The sequence below is a fragment of the Salmo salar genome, chromosome 28, assembly GCF_965601325.2.
Source record: "Salmo salar chromosome 28, fSalSal1, whole genome shotgun sequence".
Classification (NCBI taxonomy): domain Eukaryota; kingdom Metazoa; phylum Chordata; class Actinopteri; order Salmoniformes; family Salmonidae; genus Salmo; species Salmo salar.
The window spans coordinates 35,107,123-35,134,985 of NC_138318.1; the positions used below are offsets into that span (position 1 = coordinate 35,107,123).

General features: G+C 41.0%; 1 protein-coding gene across 1 annotated transcript; it reads right to left on the bottom strand.

Annotated features, from left to right (window-relative positions):
• Nucleotides 1-17,640: 17,640 nt before the first annotated feature.
• tvp23b (trans-golgi network vesicle protein 23 homolog B (S. cerevisiae)) lies at nt 17,641-24,521 on the bottom strand. The gene is made up of 7 exons (XM_014180303.3): nt 24,433-24,521; nt 23,866-23,945; nt 23,570-23,714; nt 22,567-22,656; nt 18,621-18,746; nt 18,264-18,392; nt 17,641-18,065 (listed from the first exon to the last, which is right to left on the bottom strand). Exons 1-7 carry the CDS (start codon nt 24,442-24,444, stop codon nt 18,039-18,041), a joined length of 609 nt encoding a protein of 202 aa, XP_014035778.1. The 5' UTR covers nt 24,445-24,521; the 3' UTR covers nt 17,641-18,038.
• Between the last annotated feature and the right edge of the window lie 3,342 nt (nt 24,522-27,863).

Genomic DNA, 27,863 nt, shown 5'->3' on the forward strand with positions numbered 1-27,863 from the left:
TGGAGTGTGTGCCTGTGTGTTAGGAACGACGTCAAAAAGAGTACTATGGCTGGATCCTGCACCACAGAAACACTTCCCTGTTGAAAATATGCAGCCCTGTTACTTAAATACACAGTCCAACTCTGGGAGAGTTTAAAATACAGCCCACACAGTGAATCATAATATTCGCCATTTAGCAGAAGCTTTTATTCAAAAAGCAACTTACAGTCATGCATGCATACATTTCATATACGGGTGGTCCCGGCATTGCAAGCACCACACTCTACCAACTGAGCTACAGAGGACCAGGATCAATCCACCTGAGTGTGATGACTTGTGTCATTGTTTCATCTGACACCAGACACACAACCAAACTAGACCAGGACAGCTACAGTCCAGACAATAAAACTGGATATAGCTATGTGAAGAGCAAATTAATGCTCCTGTCCCAAAGTTACACACAAGGGGTTTTGGATTCGGCTTCAGTTTACCATGAGAAGACCCTGTCCGATTCGGCTTCAGTTTACCATGAGAAGACCCTGTCCGATTCGGCTTCAGTTTACCATGAGAAGACCCTGTCCGATTCGGCTTCAGTTTACCATGAGAAGACCCTGTCCGATTCGGCTTCAGTTTACCATGAGAAGACCCTGTCCGATTCGGCTTCAGTTTACCATGAGAAGACCCTGTCCGATTCGGCTTCAGTTTACCATGAGAAGACCCTGTCCGATTCGGCTTCAGTTTACCATGAGAAGACCCTGTCCGATTCGGCTTCAGTTTACCATGACAAGACCCTGTCCGTCCCTCAGTCTGCACAAATGCACATCGCTCAGACAATAACCCATTGGCCTTTTCTCAATTAGATTTGCTCAACTCCTGCGTCATCTCTCCTGCGTCCTCTCTGGCCTCCTTTTGAAAAAGGTCAAAGGTAATCGAGGACACGCAGTGAGGAGAGGGAAAGTGGACGAAAATGCGCTTGTATGAAATGAGACTCTCTCCAACCACGCATCATCAGGAAAATTACATTTACAGGGTGGAATCCCAAAATAAATGTAGAAAGTGATCAAAAAAAATATTTAGCTAGTTGTGCAAGACATTTTTTTATATAGAAGGATTTGAAATGTTTTATATAGAAGGATAAGTAACATATCATTTTGAAATGTTTTATATAGAAGGATAAATAACATATCGTTTTGAAATGTTTTATATAGAAGGATAAGTAACATATCGTTTTGAAATGTTTTATATAGAAGGATAAGTAACATATCGTTTTGAAATGTTTTATATAGAAGGATAAGTAGAATATCGTTTTGGAAGGTTTTATATAGAAGGATAAGTAACATATCGTTTTGAAATGTTTTATATAGAAGGATAAGTAACATATCGTTTTGAAATGTTTTATATAGAAGGATAAGTAGCATATCTTTTGAAATGTTTTATATAGAAGGATAAGTAGCATATCGTTTTGAAAGGTTTTATATAGAAGGTTAAGTAACATATCGTTTTGAAATGTTTTATATAGAAGGATAAGTAGCATATCGTTTTGAAATGTTTTATATAGAAGGATAAGTAACATATCGTTTTGAAATGTTTTATATAGAAGGATAAGTAACATATCGTTTTGAAATGTTTTATATAGAAGGATAAGTAACATATCGTTTTGAAATGTTTTATATAGAAGGATAAGTAGCATATCGTTTTGAAATGTTTTATATAGAAGGATAAGTAACATATCGTTTTGAAATGTTTTATATAGAAGGATAAGTAACATATTGTTTCGAAATGTTTTATATAGAAGGATAAGTAGCATATCGTTTTGAAATGTTTTATATAGAAGGATAAGTAACATATCGTTTTGAAATGTTTTATATAGAAGGATAAGTAACATATTGTTTCGAAATGTTTTATATAGAAGGATAAGTAGCATATCGTTTTGAAATGTTTTATATAGAAGGATAAGTAACATATCGTTTTGAAATGTTTTATATAGAAGGATAAGTAACATATTGTTTCGAAATGTTTTATATAGAAGGATAAGTAGCATATCTTTTGAAATGTTTGCATGCTTTTCTCTTTTGAGAAAACAACAGCTGATTCTAAGAGGGTGTGGCATATTTCACAAATCTTCTGTGAAGGACTCCGGTAGGATGCACTTGTGCTTCGTCACCAAAAGGAGATTATCGAGGAGGGTCTTTAGTTTGCCTACTAACGAGTTGACACACTCCTCGACCACTTATCGGTTTCCGGGTCATGGAGGAGAAAGGACGGAGGAGAGAGGACAGAGGATGGACTTTTACCCAAACAAGAAAACCCAAATTTTCTCCCCAATCAAGGTGATTCAGAGCTCCATTTCCTGTCTGTCCTTTGAACTCAGAGTGCCATGGCCTGAGGGTGGCATAAGAGGCCGGAGGGTGGCATAAGAGGCCTGAGGGTGGCAATAGAGGCCTGGGGGTGGCATAAGAGGCCTGAGGGTGGCAATAGAGGCCTGAGGGTGGCAATAGAGGCCGGAGGGTGGCATAAGAGTCCGGAGGGTGGCAATAGAGGCCTGAGGGTGGCAATAGAGGCCTGGGGGTGGCAATATAGGCCTGGGGGTGGCAATAGAGACCTGGGGGTGGCAATAGAGACCTGGGGGTGGCAATAGAGATCTGGGGGTGGCATTAGAGGCCTGAGGATGGCAATAGAGGCCTGGGGGTGGCAATATAGGCCTGGGGGTGGCAATAGAGACCTGGGGGTGGAAATAGAGACCTGGGGGTGGCAATAGAGATCTGGGGGTGGCAATAGAGGCCTGGGGGTGGCAATAGAGACCTGGGGGTGGCAATAGAGATCTGGGGGTGGCATTAGAGGCCTGGGGGTGGCATTAGAGGTCTGGGGGTGGCAATAGAGGCCTGGGGGTGGCATAAGAGGGGGTTTTGGGGGAGGGGTTGTGGGCGGATTGGGATGGTGCAGGTACTGACGAAGGCTGTGTTCACACAGGCACCCCATTTATTATCTATTTCCCACTAATAGGTCTTTTGACCAATCACATCAGATCTTTTTCAGAGCTGATCTGATTGGTCAAAAATAACAAAAATATTAGAATTGGGCTGCCTGTCTAAAGACAGCCTTAGTAATACAAATGCCTTCTTGCACGGATTTGGCTGCAAAGCACTCCAGTCCCAAAAGCTACAGCCCTGCATATCATCCGTGGTTCTTGGTAACAGTGATGTGGATACACACCTGCTGTCAAGACATGGAAAAGGCTCACTTGCACGACAGGCCTTTTTCATTCATTGACTACCCTTACTCCAATCTCCACACACACACACACACACACACACACACACACACACACACACACACACACACACACACACACACACACACACACACACACACACACACACACACACACACACACACACACACACACACACAGCTGTGTGGAAGAGACTGCCAGTGAACCTCAGGCGTCTTGGTGGAAGAGCAGCATTCTCACGCTAGGGCGATGCTAACCGTACTACTCATTACCATACCTGTTCCATTGATCACGTCCAGGGGATCCCAGATTCCAGACGAATGGATGAAAGTTCAGGGGAGTTCTCTCTCTCTCATTGACTTCGTGTTTCTGACCTGTGGTTATTGGGAAAATTCAAAGTCAGTTGCCATTGCATTTTTCCAGTCACATTCACACACACAAAATAATGGAGGTTTAATAACACAAAGATGTTCTTTTTTAATCAGGCAACATAATCAAACCACGCACACACAACACACACACATAAACGCACGCACACGCACAAACACACAAACACACACTTAACTGCTGTGTATTCTCTGGCCTGAATACCAAGTGGTATTTCAGTGGAAACCACATCTAGTGGCAACATTGACACATAGGACAGACACAACACACACGAAACGCAATGGACTTTCCATGACTGTGTCAGAGCAGAATATGTGTTAATAGACTTCCCGCAACCAGCCTTACCATCCTATTTCTGAGCATCTAAAGCCGGATGGCTTCTGAGTGGCAAAGCGATCTAAGGCACTGCATTTCAGTGCTAGAAGCGTCACTACAGACCCTGGTTTGATTCCAGACTGAATCACAAACAGTCGTGATTGGGAGTCCCATATGGCGGTGCACAATTGTCCCAGCGTCATCTGGGTTTGGCCGGTGGGTAGGCTGTTATTGTAAATAAGAATTTGTTCTTAACCTCTTGGGGCTAGGTGGGACGCTAGCGTGCCACCCGTGGTGCACTCCATCAACAGCAGGTGCATTTCAAGAGCGGCAAATTTGAATCCAAATAAATGTCAAAATTCAAATTTTTCAAAAATACAACTATTTTACACCATTTGAAAGATAAACATCTCCTTAATCTAACCACGTTTTACCATTTCAAAAAGGTTTTACGGCGAAAGCATAAATTTAGAGTATGTTAGGACAGTACATTTACAAGAGTTGTGTGTAATGTTTTGTCAAGTCAAAGACAGGGTCACCAAAACCATAAAACCAGCTAAAATGATGCACTAACCTTTTACAATCTCCATCAGATGACACTCCTAGGACATTATGTTAGACAATGCATGCATTTTTAGTTCTATCAAGTTCATATTTATATCCAAAAACAGCGTTTTACTATGGCATTGATGTTGAGGAAATCGTTTCCCTCCAATAACCGGCAGTCAAGTCAGCGTCACAAATTAAATAGTTAAAATTAGAAAACATTGGTAAAATATTATATTGTCATTTAAAGAATTATAGATTTACATCTCTTGAACGCAATCAACTTGCCAGATTTAAAAATAACCTTACTGGGAAATCACACTTTGCAATAATCTGAGCACTGCGCCCAGAAAAATACGCGTTGCGATACAGACTAGACGTCATGTTGGGGAGATCTAAAATCGAAAATACTATGTAAATAATCCATTACCTTTGATTCTCTTCATCAGATGTCACTTCCAGGTATCACAGGTCCATAACGAATGTAGTTTTGTTCAAAAAAGCTCATCATTTATGTCCAAAAATCTCCGTCTCGTTAGCACATGATGTAAGCCAGCCGGACTTCTCGTCATGAACGAGGGGAAAAAATATATTTCCGTTCGTTCAAACATGTCAAACGTTGTATAGCATAAATTAGGGCCTTTTTTAACCAGAACATGAATAATATTCAAGGTGGACGAATGCATACTCTTTTATAACGTATTGGAACGAGGGTACCCAACATGAACTCGCGCGCCAGGTGTCTAATGGGACATCATCGTTCCATGGCTCTTGTTCGGTCAGATCTCCCTCCAGAAGACTCAAAACACTTTGTAAAGGCTGGTGACATCTAGTGGAAGCAATAGGAAGTGCCAAAATATTCCTAAGCCCCTGTGTTTTTCAATGGGATAGGTTTAAAGTCAATACAACACATCAGGTATCCACTTCCTGTCAGAAAATGTCTCAGGGTTTTGCCTGCCAAATGAGTTCTGTTATACTCACAGACACCATTCAAACAGTTTTAGAAACTTTAGAGTGTTTTCTATCCATATATAATAAGTATATGCATATTCTAGTTACTGGGTAGGATTAGTAACCAGATTAAATCGGGTACATTTTTTTTATCCAGACGTGCAAATGCTGCCCCCTAGACCCAACAGGTTAACGGACTTGCCTGGTTAAATAAAAAATACAAAAGGGTGGGATCTGGACAGCCCAGCTCCACCTGTGGATGATACTGAGGATATGTTCCCAGAAGACCCAGCAATGAGCAGTAGATAATGGCTGCTTCCCACCCTATTCACTTGTTTTGATCAGGGTGCAATTTTAGGACAAGGCCTGTGTATCAGTACAGATTACATGCGGCCTACACACACAAAACATATTCATTATGGTTTTACTGCCCTCTGCTGGTAGGTAAAACCATAACATTTTGGGGTCTGCCCTCTGCTGGTAAAACCAGCAGAGGGCAGTAAAACCATAATGAATATGTTTTGTGTGTAGCTCTTCAAAGATGCCTAAGCAAATCAAACAACAGAGCAGACAGTGTTGTGTGTCCCAAATTGAACCCTATTCCCTACATTTGGCGTTCTCAAAGTGGGGTACTGCTAGGAGTCCGCAACCAGACTCCCAAATGTTTGTTTTTTAAACATAAAATATTTGTTTAATGAATATTACTAACAACGACAAATTAAATGAACTTTGTCAGGTGAGCCGTGGGATAAGTTTAAAGGGTGTAATACAATACAATGTAATATTATTAATTTCTGTTAGTAACCCTGGACAACATGATTGGCTCACATGGATATTGGTATCCACAGTACTGCAACAATTATACTTTTTTTTTTTTTACATAAATGCTTTAAAAATGCAACATTTTCTATCTGCCTCATGACAAAATCTGTAGAATGGCAGGATATTATCTTTATATTTTTTGATGCAACAACAAAATAATATCTCTGCCCCGTGACAAAATGTGTAGAATTGCAGGACATTGACTTTTTAAACTCTTACATTTTCTCTCCGATGCCAAGAGGCGGGCCTAAAATGTTCCTTCCCAAGGCCAAAGACTTGGTTCCTCCATCCATCCACTGATGAAGTCATAGTAAAACTCCTTCTATGCTATTTTCATCTAACTCGATTTGTGTTCTGATTATGAGGGGGGTCCCTGATGAATTTGGTATCACAAAAGGGGTCCCCGGACCCAATAAGTTTGAGAACCTCTGCCCTACATCAGGGCCATCACTAGAGTTTCATAACATTCGGGGCACAATCCTGAAGACCAGGGGCTGAGGGGTTTGTGGGTCAGAGAATAAAAGGGCCTTCTCTAAAATAATTTCCTGCAACTATGTCATTTTACATGACTGGAGACGTTACAACTGTGTGTCTGTGTGTGTGTGTGTGTGTGTGTGAGAGAGTCTGTCTGTCTGTCTGTGTGTGTGTGTGTGTGTGTGTGTGAGAGAGTCTGTCTGTGTGTGTGTGTGTGTGTGTGTGTGTGTGTGTGTGTGTGTGTGAAGAAGATCTGCATTGCTTTCAACTGCTAGACTAATGATCATGAGCACACCTCAATTTAGCTAACATTTCCCAGCCAAAATGTTATATTTTGAAAATCCTAAAACACCAAATTAGGCCTACCTCATTATAAATCACTGTCAATCGTGAATGATCATTTCTTCATGTTTTACAGGTGAAACGTCGATGACACATGCATGCCAACCATTTGATCCCAATCAGTTTCATGACAATATGCATTTCGATCTTCTTGAACAATGTAAGGGTGGCTGACCGGTCGAACTAATCAAAGTTTAGAGCAGATGGTCTAAAACAAAGCATGAGAAAATATATATTTATATATATTCCAGCACAATCATCCTAAATAGTCATTATAAATGACATGGTGTTTTTTGTTATAACAGTAGACTGACATTATCATAGTCTGGTGGTTATGTAGAATACTAATGAATCATTAAGTGATCTTTGCGAGGCATACTGTAGCACCATTCTGAGAAGTGGCACGCTGCACACCCGCAGCACAACACCCCTGATTATAACGGTTGGATGACTCTAGGAGTTTCACAAAACCACAGCTCTATGAACTAAGTGGCTTATTCAGTTGACTACAAATATTTATTTTTTTAACACCATTGCAGCAGCGCAAAAGACTAGGGGCTGACCCAAAATCCTTCGCGGCTAAAGTCAGGTCCTGGTGATGTCTATGCCCTACATAGTGCACTATGGGCCCTGGTCATAAGTAGTGCACTATAAAGAGAATACGATGTCATTTGGGACATGCCTGACTGGGGGTCTGGGGAGAGAGTGAGGAGCAGGTGAGGTGGGGAATAGTGGGTCAGGTCACTGGTGGGAGGAGGGGGGTTCCGCCAAGGATAGATGGGATACTACAGAAATCTTTCTTTGGCCAATAGCATAGCACAGAAAATACTGCTCTCGTCTTCTCAGTAGAGGAAGAGGGGAAATTGGGAGGGAGGCACTGAGCAAGAACACTCAAATATAAATATATATATTTAACTAATTAGCCATGTGTTTTGTTACCCGTACATCTGCGTAAGGCCCTATAAGTGCTGTAGCCCAGTGAGATCACTCCAGATTCAAGGGGAATGTTCCGTTTTAGTAGGTCTCCAGGACGTCGGGATACGCCGTCAAAACCGTCCACTGGGGAAGAATAAGAAAAAAAACAGTGCCCCGTGCTGGGATTGAACCCGTATCTATAAAATGTGACCTTGCTTGGATTGAACCCGTATCTATAAAATGGGACCTTGCTGGGATTGAACCTGTATCTATAAAATGGGACCTTGGGATTGAACCCATATCTATAAAATGTGACCTTGCTGGGATTGAACCCGTATCTATAAAATGGGACCTTGCTGGGATTGAACCCGTATCTATAAAATGGGACCTTGCTGGGATTGAACCCGTATCTATAAAATGTGACCTTGCTGGGATTGAACCCGTATCTATAAAATGTGACCTTGCTGGGATTGAACCCGTATCTATAAATGTGACCTTGCTGGGATTGAACCCATATCTATAAAATGTGACCTTGCTGGGATTGAACCCGTATCTATAAAATGGGACCTTGCTGGGATTGAACCCATATCTATAAAATGGAACCTTGGGATTGAACCCGTATCTATAAAATGTGACCTTGCTGGGATTGAACCCGTATCTATAAAATGTGACCTTGCTGGGATTGAACCCGTATCTATAAAATGTGACCTTGCTGGGATTGAACCCGTATCTATAAAATGTGACCTTGCTGGGATTGAACCCGTATCTATAAATGTGACCTTGCTTGGATTGAACCCGTATCTATAAAATGTGACCTTGGGATTGAACCCGTATCTATAAAATGTGACCTTGCTGGGATTGAACCCGTATCTATAAAATGTGACCTTGCTGGGATTGAACCCGTATCTATAAAATGGAACCTTGGGATTGAACCCGTATCTATAAAATGGAACCTTGGGATTGAACCCGTATCTATAAAATGGAACCTTGGGATTGAACCCGTATCTATAAAATGGGACCTTGGGATTGAACCCGTATCTATAAAATGGGACCTTGGGATTGAACCCGTATCTATAAAATGGGACCTTGGGATTGAACCCGTATCTATAAAATGTGACCTTGCTGGGATTGAACCCGTATCTATAAAATGGGACCTTGGGATTGAACCTGTATCTATAAAATGGGACTTTACTGCTTAGACAACTGCACCATCCATCCACAATGAGTTAGCAAGGCCAGCCTTTAATAGCTAAACTAAACCGGTGAGTTGTTTTTTCGGGAACTTAATAAACCATAATGAATGTCTGAATTTAATTAACCCTATCCCAAACCTTAACACTAACCCGAACCAATTGGACGAAGGCCTTTCTGTTATACTTAACCAAGTTGGTAATGAATTAAATCAAGACAAGTCCAAACCGGCTGTTAGCGGCAACAGTAAGCGCTAATACCGTGAAGTAGGCTTGGGTTTTGCTAGGTCATTGTGGACAGGGATGGAGGATGGGCGTAATCCGTGGACTCCAGATCTGCAGGTGGTGTCACAGATCTATTTCTAAACCCAGAGGTGCAACATCATGAGACTTCCGGGAACCCTTGCGAAACAGACCGAGTAGACCAGGCCGGGGTTCGGGGTTTGAGAAGTCTTCCTTCGTTGTCAATTGTCTCAATCTAAAGGAAGTAATAGAACATGTTATTACTCCAACCTCATGAAAGTGAAAAACGGACGTTGTCATTTCTGTCAAAAAACAACTTTATATGGAAGGATTTGATTTGACGGCCTGCACATGCGCAGTTCGGCACGAGACGACTGTTAGAACCGATGACGTGCTGCATGAGCTTGGAGCTGGGATTTCTAATAGAGAAGCCGTTTCTGCCTGTCTTAATACTGTACTGTCCAGGGTGGCTGTTCAATCCCAGGGAAAGACGTCTATGTTGGGTTTCCGATTTGGTCCGGACTGGTCTTGATTTGGTCTGGTCTGGACTGGTCTTGATTTGGTCTGGTCCGGACTGGTCTTGATTTGGTCTGGTCCGGACTGGCCTTGATTTGGCTCAAACAGACGTCCATAGACATGTGTTTCACAAGTTTGGACAGTACAGCACAGTAGAGTACAGTAGAGTACAGTAAAGAAAAGCATTAGTTCAGTACAGTATAATGTGATGTATTGTATCCTTCTCTACTCCAATGTACTCTACTGAACTGTGCCATGCTGTACTGTGATGTTGAAAGTTGTGAAACAATGGGCACGCGCGCAGATCACTTTTGTCAAGTCAATGGTCACCACCTTTCAAAGTGTGTTGTTGCATTCTGGGGATAGAAACTGTCAGACTTGCGCCTACATGTCATCTCTCATCAACTTTACAAAAATCATATGATCAAAGGTCATGAAGTTTTGACTGCAAGTTCCTGCAGTTGTTCTTCATCAACTTCATCCTGCAGCCATCGCCTGCATTGTGGGAGGCTCTATCGTCAACCAATCATTAGGCTGTTTTTATTTGACCCACGCGAACGTGACCAAAGACATGACGGAAACAGGAACCAAATTACCTCAATTAATGTGTACAGTGGATATATACAAATAAATTATATTTGAGACTCTCTCTCACTAATTGATTGTACAATGTACACACACTATTTGTATTATTTCAGAGTGTGTGATATGGGTGTTCAATACATGTTGATTTAGACATTATAAACAATACCTTTTATAAACAATGGCAACCCTGCCATATTGATCTGAGCCTTGTTGGAAAACCATATTGGTGCCCGACTATCGGCTGACTTCAGATGCACCTCCCCCCAACTTCAGATGCACCTCCCCCCGACTTCAGAAGCACCTCCCCCCGACCCCAGATGCACCTGCCCCCGACCCCAGATGCACCTCCCCCCGACTTCAGATGCACCTCCCCCCGACCCCAGATGCACCTCCCCCCGACTTCAGAAGCACCTCCCCCCGACTTCAGAAGCACCCCCCCCGACTTCAGAAGCACCTCCCCCCGACTTCAGAAGCACCTCCCCCCGACTTCAGAAGGACCTCCCCCCGACTTCAGAAGGACCTCCCCCCCGACCCCAGATGCACCTCCCCCCGACCCCAGATGCACCTCCCCCCGACCCCAGATGCACCTCCCCCCGACCCCAGAAGCACCTCCCCCCAACTTCAGAAGCACCTCCCCCCGACCCCAGATGCACCTCCCCCCGACCCCAGATGCACCTCCCCCCGACCCCAGATGCACCTCCCCCCGACCCCAGATGCACCTCCCCCCGACCCCAGATGCACCTCCCCCCGACCCCAGATGCACCTCCCCTCGACCTCAGATGCACCTTCCCCCGAGAGGTTACAGATTGTAATGTGACATAACCAATTGTTTCCCCTATCCATTATACTGGGAGGTACAGGTTTGCCTATACAAAATGTCACTGTATCATAAGAACAAAGTTAAAGTGAGAAATGGAGAAGGTTAGTATTGTATAGCCAGATTTTTAACAATGATTCGATAGGCAATGTGCTAGAGTTCAGTGGCACATTGGGGATGTAGTCCGCCGTAAAAAACCCAACGAAGAAGAAGAAGAAGGTTAATCAGACTGCCTTGGGTGTATCTCAACAGTCCTCATCCTATCGTTTCTCATTTCCCACGATCGAGAACAAAGATAGTATCGCCAATATAAGGTTAGTTCTCTGGCGACATTTTGTATAGGCAAACCTGTATCTCCCAATATAATGGATAGGGGAAAAAATGTATTAAATCACATTACAATCTGTAGTTACCTCATCTGGTGATTTGACAACATGTGTAGGGTCACCCGAAAAGGTTCTGTTCCTTCCCACTCAGAACCAACACTAGACAGCAGCCAGCTACCGCATCATAAGAACAAAGTTAAAGTGAGAAATGGAGAAATTTAGTATTGCATAGCCAGATTTTTAACAATGATTTGACAGGCAATGTGCCAGAGTTCAGTGGCACTGCCCTCGTTAAGCCTATCAGAGCCTCCGGTCCAGGATGTAAGTAAGTGTTCCTTCACTGGAACGCTTCAAAGGGAACACAGAGTACCTGGCACAAGTGAAACAGGGTAATCAGACATGGCAGCAACACAACTTTTGTTTTGCTTTTGACTAGTTGAATAAAGGTTAAACAAAAAAATGACTAATACATTTTATTTTTTGAAATTGGGGATGTAGTCCACCGTAAAGCCCCAACGAAGAAGACGAAGAAGGCAAAGAAGAAGTTTAAATCAGACTGCCTTGGGTGTATCTCAACAGTCCTCATCCTATCGTTTCTCGTATCTGCACTCATCCGATAACACAGTATAGATGAAAGTCATATGTAATCTGCCACCGCAGGGGACATGGTTTGTTGCTTCCATGTGTTTGTTGAAGTGAAATAGATTGGCATTGGGCTAGTAGAAAATTGTGTTTGCAATATAGTGGTAATATTAATCAAGTTCTTAATAGATAGTAGCTAAAACATTTCATTGTATGAAAACAAAAACTGCTATGTGCCAGGAGTGTACTGCATTGAAATCCTCCTGGACATTCATTGGACAGTCATTTCCTGCTGTTAAGGCCGGCATGTACCTTCAAAAAAGGTGTAAAAAAAATATATATATACATATTGTTTTCGACCAGAAAACAATACATTAAAGGGATACTTTGGGATTTTGGCAATAAGTCAGAAGAACTCATGGATACAATTTTTATGTCTCTGTGTCCAGTATGAAGGAAGTTAAGAGGTAGTTTTGTGAGCCAATGCTAAATAGCATTAGCACAACGACTGGTAGTCTATGGGTATCTGCTAGCATAACTCCCTTCATATTGGACACAGAGAGATCCATTTTTTTTATCCACGAGTTCATCTGACTCTGAGGAAGTATATAATGGGCATCATTGACATTATAACGCTTGCAGAGCTGTCTAATGGGAAAATGAAGGGACACTTTATGGGCAGAGGCGATCTGTCATATTCATCGTCTCCTTTGCCCAGATACTGGTTCAGATCAAGAGTATAGAAGGTCGTTGAATACCAGTACAGAGACGCCATCTGATCTGGACTAGCCTGCACAAAAGAGGGGTTTAATTTGTAGTATATTTTTGCTTCTTTCTCTTCTGTGTATTTTTACCTTTGACTCACCTTGGCTTAGTACAAGCCACAGTTGACTACAGGTGCAACCTGGACTGAGGGTTAGACGTAACATAGTAAATGTGAATCAAATTGTATTTCACACATGCGCCAAATAAAACAGGTGTAGACTTTGCAGTGAAATGCTTACTTACAAGCCCTTAAACAACAACGCAGTTTTAACAAAATACCTTTAAAAAAAAGTATGAGAAAGAATAAGAAATAATTAAAGAGTAGCAGTAAAATAATAGCGAGGCTATATACAGGGTACCGGTACAGAGTCAATGTGCAGGGGCACCGGTTAGTTGAGGTAGCATGTACATGTAGGTAGAGTTATTAAAGTGACTATGCATAAATAATAACAGAGAGTAGCAGCGGCGTGGGGGGGGGGGGGGGGGGGGGGGGGGGGCAATGCAAATAGTCCGGGTTGCCATTTGATTAGCAGTTCAGAAGTCCTATGTCTTAGGGGTAGAAGCTGTTTAGAGGCCTCTTGGACCTAGACTTGGTGCTCCAGTACCGCTTGCCGAGAGAGAAGAGAGAAAAGTCTATGACTAGGGTGGCTGGAGTCTTTGACAATTTTTAGGGCCTTCCTCTGACACCGCCTGGTATAGCGGTCCTGGATGGCAGGAAGCTTGGCCCCAGTGATGTACTGAGCCGTACGCACTACCCTATGTAGTGCCTTGCAGTCGGAGGCCGAGCAATTGCCATACCAGGCAGTGATGCAACCAGTCAGGATGCTCTCGATGGTGCAGCTGTAAAACCTTTTGAGGATCTGAGGACCCATGTCAAATCTTTTCAGTCTCCTGAGGGGGAATAGGTTTTGTCGTGCCCTCTTCACGAATGTCTTGGTGTGCTTGGACAATGTTAGTTTGTTGGTGATGTGGACACCAAGGAACTTGAAGCTCTCAACCTGCTCCACTACAGCCCCATCGATGAGAATGGGGGCATGCTCAGTCCTCCTTTTCCTGTAGTCCACGATCATCTCCTTTGTCTTGATCACGTTGAGGGAGAGGTTGTTGTCCTTGCACAATACGGTCAGGTCTCTGATCTCCTCCCTATAGGCTTTCTCATCATTGTCGGTGATCAGGCCTACCACTGTTGAATCATCAGCAAACTTAATGATGGTGTTGGAGTCGTGCCTAGCCATGCAGTCATGAGTGAACAGGGAGTACAGGAGGGGGCTGAGCACGCACCCCTGAGGGGCCCGTGTGTTGAGGATCAGCGTGGCGGTTGTGTTGTTACCTACCCTTACCACCTGGGGGCGGCCCGTCAGGAAGTCCAGGATCCAGTTGCAGAGGGAGGTGTTTAGTCCCAGGGTCCTTAGCTTATTGATGAGCTTTGAGGGCACTATGGTATTGAACGCTAAGCTGTAGTCAATGAATAGCATTCTCACGTAGGTGTTCCTTTTGTCCTGGTGGGAAAGGACAGTGTTGAGTGCAATAGAGACTGCATCATCTGTGGATCTGTTGGGGCGGTATGCAAATTGGAGTGGGTCTAGGGTTTCTGGGATGATGGTGTTAATATGAGCCATGACCAGCCTTTCAATGCACTTCCTGGCTACAGACGTGAGTGCTACGGGTCGGTAGTCATTTAGGCAGGTTACCTTAGTGTTCTTGTGCACAGGGACTATGGTGGTCTGCTTAAAACATGTTGGTATTACAGACTCAGACAGGGAGAGGTTGAAAATGTCAGTGAAGATACTTGCTAGTTGGTCAGCGCATGCTCGCAGTACACGTTCTGGTAATCCGTCTGGCCCTGAGGCCTTGTGAATGTTGACCTGCCTAAATGTAGCGGGTCTTATATGCACCACAGGAGAACCAAGAAATGAAGAGCGACACCACAGCTGTCTTTACGGCTTTTATGTTGATCTGCAATAGTATTGTGAAAAGACAGGACAGGAACACATCAGTCTCCAATGCACCATCTGACAAGTTGTTCTTTCTCTCTCAGTGTTTTCTCAGACTCACACAATCACACTCATACATAAAGCCATAATGTATACTATAAAATAATAACCAGTCTTCAATACAAAGAATGTATAATCTTAATTCTTAGACAATAGAACCTTACCTGCAATAGTATTGTGGAAAGACAGGACAGGAACACATCAGTCTCCAATGCACCATCTGACAAGTTGTTGTACACAGGAGCATGAAGAAAGGTAAAACACATATCCTGTCTCACATCCCCAATACATTGCTAGGTGCCTTCAGTGTTGACAGTACCAAAATACAACAACTCATGTACAAAAACACTGCAACACAAACAAGTTACAACGTGAAATCGCCTCTATCCCATTCAGACTTTAGAGGACCAAACTACATCTCCCATAAGGCAACGCCAGCACCAGTCGGCAGCTCAGCTAACCGTCTGCTTCACAGAAAGGCATGCTAGCTAGCAACAGCAGCACATTTAGCACTCTGTAAACTATATTTATAACAACAATAAAACTCTGAAAGTTACATGTTTCAATAGTCTCACACTCCCTTATAACAATATCTACAGCATTAACCTTGGGATGTTTTATTTATTTCACGTTATGGACTTCTACAAAGGAGTCATCTGAAACACATACCTTTCTCTCTGTGTTTTCTCGGACTGGGGAGAATGGGAGCTACGGGTAGTACCAGGGTGTTAGTAGGCAACGCAAGCACCCAGATAAAATAAAATACATTTAATGAAACAAAACCCAAAGATGTTACCATCATTCAGCTACTGTAGCTGCCCTACCTAACATCAACAAGCAGCACCAGTAGCACAACAATTAAAAATAGACACCAAAAGTAAAGTTCCTGGCGATCATAGCGATCTGACTCCCCATTTCTGTCTGAACTTGGAATACTTCTGTTCGCGGGCTTTGGCCACTGACCAACAACCTGGTTGTTCTGTTCTGCGTTGTGTACTATTCTAATAATTTGAAGTTTGATGGAATAACCATTTTAACTCTACAACATAAAGGTCTTACTCACATCGGCTGCAGAGAGCGTGATCACACAGTCTTCCGGTACAGCTGGTGCTCTCATGTATGTTTCAGTGTTATTTGCTTCGAAGCGAGCATAGAAGTAATTTAGCTCATCCGGTAGGCTCGTGTCACTGGGCAGCTCTCGGCTGTGCTTCCCTTTGTAGACTGTAATGGTTTGCAGGCCCTGCCACATCCGACGTGCATCAGAGCCGGTGTAGTACAACTCGATCTTAGTCCTGTATTGACGCTTTGCCTGTTTGATGGTTCGTTGGAGGGCATAGCGGGATTTATTATAAGCTTACGGGTTAGAGTCCTGCTCCTTGAAAGCGGCAGCTCTAGCCTTTAGCTCAGTGCGAATGCTTACTGTAATCCGTGGTTTCTGGTTGGGGTATGTACAGTGAGGGAAAAAAGTATTTGATCCCCTGCTGATTTTGTACATTTGCCCACTGACAAAGAAATGATCAGTGAGATTGAACAGTGAGATTTGAACAGTGAGAGACAGAATAACAACAAAAAAATCCAGAAAAACGCATGTCAAAAATATTATAAATTGATTTGCATTTTAATGAGGGAAATAAGTATTGGTCACATTTGAGTTAGTGTACTTTTACTGCAGTTTTAAAACTGCAATCTTTTTTTGTTAGGGAACATTTACTGTGCACTCATCATTTGAATAAGTTACACTCATAACATGCATACAAATGGTAGAAAATAAGACAAATTCAACTGTCAAAGTAGTTAATTGCCAGAGTCAAGCTAGCTAAGTTACCCTTCTGATTACCTGAACCCGACCTGCTTTGGTTTGTCCTCTATCTCCCTCGCGGACGCATCCTCGGTCGGGATCATCCTGAGCGTTCGTGTCAAACGTGGATACAGAATAAAGGCTACTAATATGGAAAATATATTTAGCAATAGCTTTCAAAAAATAATAACAATGACACCCAGAATGATCATTGGCTGGGGAGGGACAATCAACAAGAGATCGCTTCCCTATAGGTCTTCTTCATATCGGTCATGGACAGCGGCCATCTTTGTTGTTGCAGAAAATCTTGCAATAATGTACCACAAGGTGTCGCTAACATTTGTGGAGCAATGGACCAAACTTATGACCAACATGCATGACTGATGTTAAGCAGGCTCATGAGTTACTTACAAAGTACTGATTTAACTACAACACATCATTTTATCTAAACCTTCCCATAAAGTTCCCATAAGTAAAAGTACAAATTAGAGGGGATTTATGTTTCTGTGTGAACTTTATTTATTTAACCTTTATTTAACTTGGCAAGTTAGTTATTAAGAACACATTTTTATTTTACAACGGCCTACCCCTCCCCTAACCCGGACGACGCTTGGCCAATTCTGCACCGCCCTATGGGACTCCCAATTACATCCAGTTGTGATACAGCCCGGGATTGAACCAGGGTCTGTAGTGAAGCTTCTAGCACTGAGATGCAATGCCTTAGACCGCTGCGCCACTTGGGGGCCTTACTCTTTGACACCAAACATCTAAGTAAATTTAAAGATGTCAGATTCCAAAAAGTTTAGTAGTGTAGAATGCACCTCACGCAGTACATCCAAAATAACTCAAAAACACACGTCATTTTGAAATGTTATAAATGTATTTGCACAAAAACATGAACACATGACCTTGATGTTCTATATTTACAACCATCAATATTATACAGGCAACATGTTTGTATAATACAAGTCAGAAACAACATTTCATTGTATTGTATAAAGTCTAGGGATAATATGCAAAACAACAAAACAGATAAGGGATTTGCTTTGAGTCAGTATAGCTACAGTGGAAAAACGTACTTATCTACAAATTATGCTATTTCTCTCTTGAAATGGTATCAAAATGGGAAAACTCGTCAAAGGTAAGCAATGTCCCAAAAGATTTCTATTAAGTATTAGTTGCTAGTAAAACTCCAGATATACAACGGCATTCAGAATAATGCAAACATATCTTCAAATCTTAAGAGTAGTCGTCCTTCTTTATGATTCCTCTTGTTTAGTCATTGCCTGTCAGAGAAAACACACAAAACAAAAACAACAGATATAACATCCTGATCCAATAAACGCAAACAATTATTGTCCATTTCCGGAAGGCCTATCTACGTTGCATCCCGATTCTCCACCCTTCTCCTGAAGTGTGTCAGGGCGCTTTCAAAGCTTCTGAAATGAAATGAAATTCTGAGACGAGGCATTAAAAAAAGTTACCTGTTTAAGAAACTGCCGTCCGAAATAGTTAGTAGCCATGTTCTTCAAGTTCGTCCTACTGCCCACTTTACATCGAACATAGCCATACAGGTTAGCCCCCTGTAGCACCACGCCCATGATCACCACGGCCTGGGTGGAGGAGAGGGAGATGTTGACAACAGGGACTTACACACCACTTTTCACACTAATCAACCTCATTATGAGAGAGTATGGCGCTGGCGATACCAAGCTCGTGGGGTACAATTCCCGCAGTGATCCCGTAGACAAAAAAATAAATCATGCACTCAATGTACTGTAAGCCACTTTGGGTACAAGTGTCTGCTAAGTGGTAAATACAGTATTTATATTGAAACTAACCAGCCACTTAATCTTAAAGGAGAAGAGGGTGCTGAAGACAAAGAAGACCCAGATGACAGGACACACGACTAGACCCAGCCAGAAGATCCTCGACTCGGAGTCTGAAACCAGCTGCTTTGAATTCCCCTGAGGAAGATAGGCATTTCACAGATGTGAGAATAACCTACTAGCTTGTTGACCAAGTTAGTATTTGGCAATATAACATTTTGGGTCAATTCTATAATTGAGGGTTATAATGCTTAGAATCAAATCAAACTTTATTTCTCACATGCGCTGAATACAACAAGTGTAGACTTTACCATGGAATGCTTACTTACAAGCCCTTAACCAACAGTGCAGTTCAAGAAGAGTTAAGAAAATATTTACCAAATAGACTAAAATAAAAAGTGCATCTAAAAGAATGTACAGTTGTGGCCAAAAGTTTTGAGAATGACACAAATATACATTTTCACTAAGTCTGCAGCCTCAGTTTGTATGATGGCAATTTGCATATACTCCAGAATGTTATGAAGAGTGATCAGATGAATTGCAAAGACCCTCTTTGCCATGCAAATGAACTGAATCCCCAAAACACATTTCCACTGCATTTCAGCCCTGCCACAAAAGGACCAGCTGACATCATGTCAGTGATTCTCTCGTTAACACAGGTGTGAGTATTGACGAGGACAAGGCTGGAGATCACTTCAAAAGGAGGGTGGTGCTTGGAATCATTGTTCTTCCTTCCTCAACCATGGTTACCTGCAAGGAAACACGTGCCGTCATCATTGCTTTGCACAAAGAGGGCTTCACAGGCAAGGATATTGCTGCCAGTAAGATTGCACCTAAATCAACCATTTATCGGATCATCAAGAACTTCAAGGAGAGCGGTTCAATTGTTGTGAAGAAGGCTTCAGGGCGCCCAAGAATGTCCAGCAAGCGCCAGGACCGTCTCCTAAAGTTGATTCAGCTGTGGGATTGGGGCACCACCAGTACAGAGCTTGCTCAGGAATGGCAGGAGACAGGTGTGAGTGCATCTGCACGCACAGTGAGGCGAAGACTTCTGGAGGATGGCCTGGTGTCAAAAAGGGCAGCAAAGAAGCCACTTCTCTCCAGGAAAAACATCAGGGACAGACTGATATTCTGCAAAAGGTACAGGGATTGGAGCATTCGTAAAAAAGCTTGTCCGGAGAAGACAAGGTGAGCGCTGCCATCAGTCCTGTGTCATGCCAACAGTAAAGCATCCTGAGACCATTCATGTGTGGGGTTGCTTCTCAGCCAAGGGAGTGGGCTCACTCACAATTTCGCCTAAGAACACAGCCATGAATAAAGAATGGTACCAACACATCCTCCGAGAGCAACTTCTCCCAACCATCCAGGAACAGTTTGGTGACGAACAATGCCTTTTCCAGCATGATGGAGCACCTTGCCATAAGGCAAAGGTGATAACTAAGTGGCTCGGGGAAAAAAACATCAATATTTTGGGTCCATGGCCAGGAAACTCCCCAGACCTTAATCCCATTGAGAACTTGTGGTCAATCCTCAAGAGGCGGGTGGACAAACAAAAACCCACAAATTCTGACAAACTCCAAGCATTGAACATGCAAGAATGGGCTGCCATCAGTCAGGATGTGGCCCAGAAGTTAATTGACGGCATGCCAGGGCAGATTGCAGAGGTCTTGAAAAAGAAGGGTCAAAATATTGGCTCTTTGCATCAACGTCATGTAATTGTCAATAAAAGCCTTTGACACTTATGAAATGCTTGTAATTATACTTCAGTATTCCATAGTAACATCTGACAAAAATATCTAAAGACACTGAGGCAGCAGACTTTGTGAAAATTAATATGTGTGTCATTCTCAAAACTTTTGGCCACGACTGTAAACCCTAAGACTGTATGCAGTAGGTGGAGTCAGATATTACCAACTAATAGGCTTTGTTATGGAGTAAATCAATTTGAATTCAATCACTTTTGAAAGGCACCCCTTTTGATTTGAACAAAACCTTCCATACGTATTTGCCCGTTATAGAAGTGGTCAGAAAGTGACTTTTTGGACCTGAATGCCAAAACATTCAGGAGATAAAAGGTGCTCAGTTGACCCATTTTACATACCCCAACATACCATGATAAATCCATGTCTTCATCACTGGAAAAGATACATGGTTGAGTTTGATATCATGTAAACATACAAACAGGGTTGTCAAACTATTTAATCATTTCAGGATACATTTGTATGATACATATTCGAATATGATGTATCTTAGACCATATTATACATAATCGAAGGCAGGGATGTGGCAACTGGCACGGCCCCGCTTTTTTAGGCCCGCAGATAAAACATTTGTTTTTGGAACTCAATCGGGGTCTCAACTTACTGTTGAGAGTTAGAATAGTAGAATACACGAGATGCAATTTACATTTTTGGTTGTTCATCAGCAGTTTCTCTCTTGTTATGTCAGTCACTGACAGTCACTCAATTAGACCTTGTCAGCTGACATTTTTGAGATTGGTAAATTTGTCTAGCCAACTGTCTAAACTTGTAGTAGTCGAATTGCCAACCAGGGGGCCCCCATTGATTTTGTTAGTCACACTCATTAAGATATACTAAAAAACTGCAAACATTTATTTCCACACTACATTTTAAATGGCATGAAATTTGTTATAAAATTGCAAAGTATTCTATCCACCCTATGGCAAAATGTGTAAAATTGCAGCAGACTTGTTTTAAAACTGCAGCATTTTCTCTACGGCCCATGTCAAAATGTGTAGAATTGCAGGAAATTAACTCTGAACGTTTTTTTTTCTTCTCCCCTTTCTCTCCACTGTCAAGGGGGAGATTCAAGAGCATGTGTGGGTATGGGTATGCCTCTGCAGACTCTAGTGAGGCCCCCACCCCAATGAAAGTTCCCCATCCCTGATCTGAGGTTTTTGTGTTGTCTCAACCGATGGCGGGCACACAGCATGCTATTGAATGCAGTGTGGTGTCATGTTTTGGCTGATAAATGTACATATACGGGAATAAAATTGAAAATGTCAACTTTCAAGTGGTACCATAAAGATGGTTGGAGGTCCACACATCAGAGAATGTTGACTTCAGTGGGAATATCTGTTGTTTTATATTATACTCTCAATACTCCATAGGAAACCTATTGAAATCATAGAAATACAGATAATAGAATAGACATGACCATTTAAGTTCACAGTCGACAAGGGGTTGACTGGCGGTGATCTTTGTGGTAGTAATTAGAAGTTAACAGTTCTACCCAATTTCAATGGTGTACCAGCTAAATTGCAGTTGTCTGAAGGGATAGGTCCATTCTACAATTTCTATATCTTTGATTGAAATGACACCCACCCTGTATTCAAGAGCATATTGTTTCTCAACAGATGGCAGGCACCACACAAAAACCTCAGATTATGTGAAATAAGGTCTAAATTACAACATATGTGAATATGAAAAAAATATTGGGTTCACACATTTTTATATCATTGATGTTAAAGGTTTAAAAATGAAATAATTTTTTATTAAAAAACGTTTTTTTCAAGAAATAATAAAATATAGTTTGATAAAAATGTTTGTAAGCGTTTACATGATATCAAACTCAACCATGTATCTTTTCCATTGATGAAGACATGAATGTATCATGGTATGTTGGGGTATGTAAAATGGGTCAACTGAGCACCTTTTATCTCCTGAATGTTTTGGTATTCAGGTCCAAAAAGTCACTCATTTTCTAACCACTTCTACCATGGGTCAAACATGTATGGAAAATGTTGTTTAAATCAAAAGGGATGCTGTCAAAAAAAGTGATTGAAATGAAATGGATTTACCCATAAAAATCCAGAGTCGATACAGGTTCTATGGAACTAGGTTTGACCCTAAAGACGAAGGTATTTCAGTAGAGGGTAGTAGTTCGTTGGGTAGTTAGTTACTGCCTGTCCAGAAGGACTGGGATGTGTGTGATCTACCTTTCTGGACTCAAACACCCAGTGGCTTTTTCCATCGCCATCCACCTGGTTCCACCATCTCAGGCCCACCATCAACCGGCCTGTGATATTCTGAAATATAGTATTTGGTGTTAATACATAATTAGGCTACATACTTAAAGCAAAAGAAAAGAGGTTTGACAATATTTACACTTGTTCTATTGATATTCTATTGCTGTTCTATTGATGTTCCATCGATATTCTATTGCTGTTCTATTGATATTCTATTGCTATTCTACTGCTGTTCCATCGATGTTCTATTGCTGTTCTATTGATGTTCTATTCATATTCTATTGATGTTCTATTGCTGTTCCATCGATATTCTATTGGATGTTCTATTGCTGTTCCATCGATATTCTATTGGATGTTCTATTGATATTCTATTGCTGTTCCATCGATATTCTATTGGATGTTCTATTGCTGTTCCATCGATATTCTATTGGATGTTCTATTGATATTCTATTGCTGTTCCATCGATATTCTACTGGATGTTCTATTGCTGTTCCATCGATATTCTATTGATCTTCTATTCATATTCTATTGATATTCTATTGCTGTTCCATCAATATTCTATTGGATGTTCTATTGCTGTTCCATCGATATTCTATTGGATGTTCTATTGCTGTTCCATCGATATTCTATTGGATGTTCTATTGCTGTTCCATCGATATTCTATTGATATTCTATTGCTGTTCCATCGATATTCTATTCAATGTTCTATTACTGTTCCATCGATATTCTATTGGATATTCTATTGCTGTTCTATTCATATTCTATTGATGTTCCATCGATATTCTATTGGATATTGTATTGCTGTTCTATTCATATTCTATTGATGTTCCATCAATATTCTATTGCTGTTCTATTCATATTCTATTGCTGTTCTATTGCTATTCTATTGCTGTTCTATTTATATTATTTTGCTGTTACTGATCTATTAGTATTATATTATTATTCTTAACTGTTCTACTACTGTTTAGTCTACCTTAACGGTCCAGAAGTCAGCTGACAGGAAGAGGATGATGGTGACCATGCAGGCAATGAAGCTACTGCTGAGGAGCTCACAGAGCAGGTACACCAGGATGGCACTCATTCTGAAGAATAGGTGGAAGAAGGAGGCCACTGGATGCCTGGAAAACATGGCAAGAGCATGAACTTCTCATGCGTTTCTCAGCCAATACAGTAGGTTGAATTGATGTGTCGCTTCTATTCAGGGCTGAGCGCCATTGCATTATACCGTCTTGCGGCTGAGCCACTGAGTGCAACGCTGAACCGACTTACTTGATTTTATTCTTCTTTGACTTTCCTTTGCCTGTATCCTCCTCTGCATCAAACAGGGAGACGTCATCATCGTTGTCATCCTAGAAACATATGAAAGAAAACAATCACTCCATACATGTGATGTGAAAATGCTATAATCTGCATAGTTCATCCAATTGCATGCTAAAACTGTGATCCCGTTAAAAAAAAGAAGCTACCTTTAGCTAGCTAGACAGCCAATACCTGGATTGTTACATGTCCAGTGTGTGATGGGCACTTAGCTATCAACTTCACTAACCTCACTAGCTAGATACTGATTTGTTAGTGTTCGTGATTTGTTAGGTGGCTATTGTCATAAAATCACCAGTTTGTTACATCGGCCTAACATGTAAACAAATCCTAGCTAACCGATAATGTTAGCATGCAAGCTAGCTTCTCTGAACGAGAGGTATATTTTTCTCCATACGTCCCAGGACGATGAAATATTACGATGTGATTTCTTAGTAACATGTTTACCATACCAAATAACCAAACTTCATTCAAATCATTAAATGATTTGATGAAAGAAAGCGACAATTGACGACTTACCAGTCTCATCATTGTGAAAACTGCAGACGGGACTACACTTCCGGGTTACGCACTAGGTCAAAGTGTATGACACTGACAATCAAGAGTCAATGAAGATTATTTCCACGTTCAAGACAACTGGGAACTCGGAAATCTCTAACTTCCGACTTCAGTGCGTTCAAGACAAAAAATAAAAAGAGCTCCGAGTGAATAATCGTTTATCGGTCAAGCAACTTGTACAAACATATACGTAAGTGGAATTATACATTCAAAATGCATATTTAGCAAAGAACATAAGCAAACACACAGGTTTAAGAAGAAAAAAACGAAGAAAAAAAAGTTATAGGTATTCTACTCTATACTGCACATTCAATAATACATATGGTATGTAGTAGTGGTATATAGATGGAGGGTTAGTTGGTGGTGTGTAATAGTGGTATATAGATGGAGGGTTAGTTGGTGGTGTGTAATAGTGGTATATAGATGGAGGGTTAGTTAGTGGTGTGTAATAGTGGTATATAGATGGTGGTATGTAGTGGTTGTATATAGATGTTAGTTGGTGGTATGTAATAGTGGTATATAGATGGAGGGTTAGTTGGTGGTATGTAATAGTGGTATATAGATGTTAGTTGGTGGTGTGTAATAGTGGTATATAGATGGAGGGTTAGTTAGTGGTGTGTAATAGTGGTATATAGATGGTGGTGTGTAATAGTGGTATATAGATGTTAGTTGGTGGTGTGTAATAGTGGTATATAGATGGAGGGTTAGTTGGTGGTATGTAATAGTGGTATATAGATGTTAGATGGTGGTGTGTAATAGTGGTATATAGATGTTAGTTGGTGGTGTGTAATAGTGGTATATAGATGTTAGTTGGTGGTGTGTAATAGTGGTATATAGATGGAGGGTTAGTTGGTGGTGTGTAATAGTTGTATATAGATGTTAGTTAGTGGTGTGTAATAGTGGTATATAGATGGTGGTATGTAGTGGTTGTATATAGATGTTAGTTGGTGGTATGTAATAGTGGTATATAGATGGAGGATTAGTTGGTGGTATGTAATAGTGGTATATAGATGTTAGTTGGTGGTGTGTAATAGTGGTATATAGATGGAGGGTTAGTTAGTGGTGTGTAATAGTGGTATATAGATGGTGGTGTGTAATAGTGGTATATAGATGTTAGTTGGTGGTGTGTAATAGTGGTATATAGATGTTAGATGGTGGTGTGTAATAGTGGTATATAGATGGAGGGTTAGTTGGTGGTGTGTAATAGTGGTATATAGATGTTAGTTGGTGGTATGTAATAGTGGTATACAGATGTTAGTTGGTGGTATGTAATAGTGGTATATAGATGTTAGTTGGTGGTATGTAATAGTGGTATATAGATGTTAGTTGGTGGTGTGTAATAGTGGTATATAGATGTTAGTTGGTGGTGTGTAATAGTGGTATATAGATGGAGGGTTAGTTGGTGGTGTGTAATAGTTGTATATAGATGTTAGTTGGTGGTGTGTAATAGTGGTATATAGATGTTAGTTGGTGGTATGTAGTAGTTGTATATAGATGTTAGTTGGTGGTATGTAATAGTGGTATATAGATGTTAGTTGGTGGTGTGTAATAGTTGTATATAGATGTTAGTTGGTGGTGTGTAATAGTGGTATATAGATGGAGGGTTAGTTGATGGTGTGTAATAGTGGTATATAGATGTTAGTTGGTGGTGTGTAATAGTGGTATATAGATGGAGGGTTAGTTGGTGGTGTGTAATAGTGGTATATGGATGTTAGTTGGTGGTGTGTAATAGTGGTATATAGATGGAGGGTTAGTTGGTGGTGTGTAATAGTTGTATATAGATGTTAGTTGGTGGTGTGTAATAGTGGTATATAGATGTTAGTTGGTGGTATGTAGTAGTTGTATATAGATGTTAGTTGGTGGTATGTAATAGTGGTATATAGATGTTAGTTGGTGGTGTGTAATAGTTGTATATAGATGTTAGTTGGTGCTGTGTAATAGTGGTATATAGATGGAGGGTTAGTTGATGGTGTGTAATAGTGGTATATAGATGTTAGTTGGTGGTGTGTAATAGTGGTATATAGATGGAGGGTTAGTTGGTGGTGTGTAATAGTGGTATATGAATGTTAGTTGGTGGTGTGTAATAGTGGTATATAGATGGAGGGTTAGTTGGTGGTATGTAATAGTGGTATATAGATGGAGGGTTAGTTGGTGGTGTGTAATAGTGGTATATGGATGTTAGTTGGTGGTGTGTAATAGTGGTATATAGATGGAGGGTTAGTTGGTGGTATGTAATAGTTGTATATATCTGTTAGATGGTGGTGTGTAATAGTGGTATATGGATGTTAGTTGGTGGTATGTAATAGTGGTATATAGATGGAGGGTTAGTTGGTGGTGTGTAATAGTGGTATATAGATGTTAGTTGGTGGTATGTAGTAGTTGTATATAGATGTTAGTTGGTGGTATGTAATAGTGGTATATAGATGTTAGTTGGTGGTGTGTAATAGTGGTATATAGATGTTAGTTGGTGGTGTGTAATACTTGTATATAGATGTTAGTTGGTGGTGTGTAATAGTGGTATATAGATGTTAGTTGGTGGTGTGTAATAGTGGTATATGGATGTTAGTTGGTGGTATGTAATAGTGGTATATAGATGGAGGGTTAGTTGGTGGTATGTAATAGTGGTATATAGATGGAGGGTTAGTTGGTGGTGTGTAATAGTGGTATATAGATGTTAGTTGGTGGTGTGTAATAGTGGTATATAGATGTTAGTTGGTGGTATGTAATAGTGGTATATAGATGGAGGGTTAGTTGATGGTATGTAATAGTTGTATATATCTGTTAGATGGTGGTGTGTAATAGTTGTATATAGATGTTAGTTGGTGGTATGTAATAGTGGTATATAGATGGAGGGTTAGTTGGTGGTATGTAATAGTGGTATATAGATGTTAGTTGGTGGTATGTAATAGTGGTATATAGATGTTAGTTGGTGGTATGTAGTAGTGGTATATAGATGTTAGTTGGTGGTGTTTAATAGTGGTATATAGATGTTAGTTGGTGGTATGTAATAGTGGTATATAGATGTTAGTTGGTGGTGTGTAATAGTTGTATATAGATGTTAGTTGGTGGTATGTAATAGTGGTATATAGATGTTAGTTGGTGGTATGTAATAGTGGTATATAGATGTTAGTTGGTGGTATGTAATAGTGGTATATGGATGTTAGTTGGTGGTATGTAATAGTGGTATATAGATGGAGGGTTAGTTGGTGGTGTGTAATAGTGGTATATAGATGTTAGTTGGTGGTTGTAAGTGGTATATAGATGTTAGTTGGTGGTGTGTAATAGTGGTATATGGATGTTAGTTGGTGGTATGTAATAGTGGTATATAGATGGAGGGTTAGTTGGTGGTATGTAATAGTGGTATATAGATGGAGGGTTAGTTGGTGGTGTGT

Coding starts and splice junctions, on each gene's coding strand:
- tvp23b (XM_014180303.3), bottom strand. Junction 18,747..22,566: donor GGGTGTTTGAGTCCAGAAAG/GTAGATCACACA, acceptor TATCTTCCTCAG/GGGAATTCAAAGCAGCTGGT. Junction 18,393..18,620: donor CCTTTAAGATTAAGTGGCTG/GTTAGTTTCAAT, acceptor TCCTCCACCCAG/GCCGTGGTGATCATGGGCGT.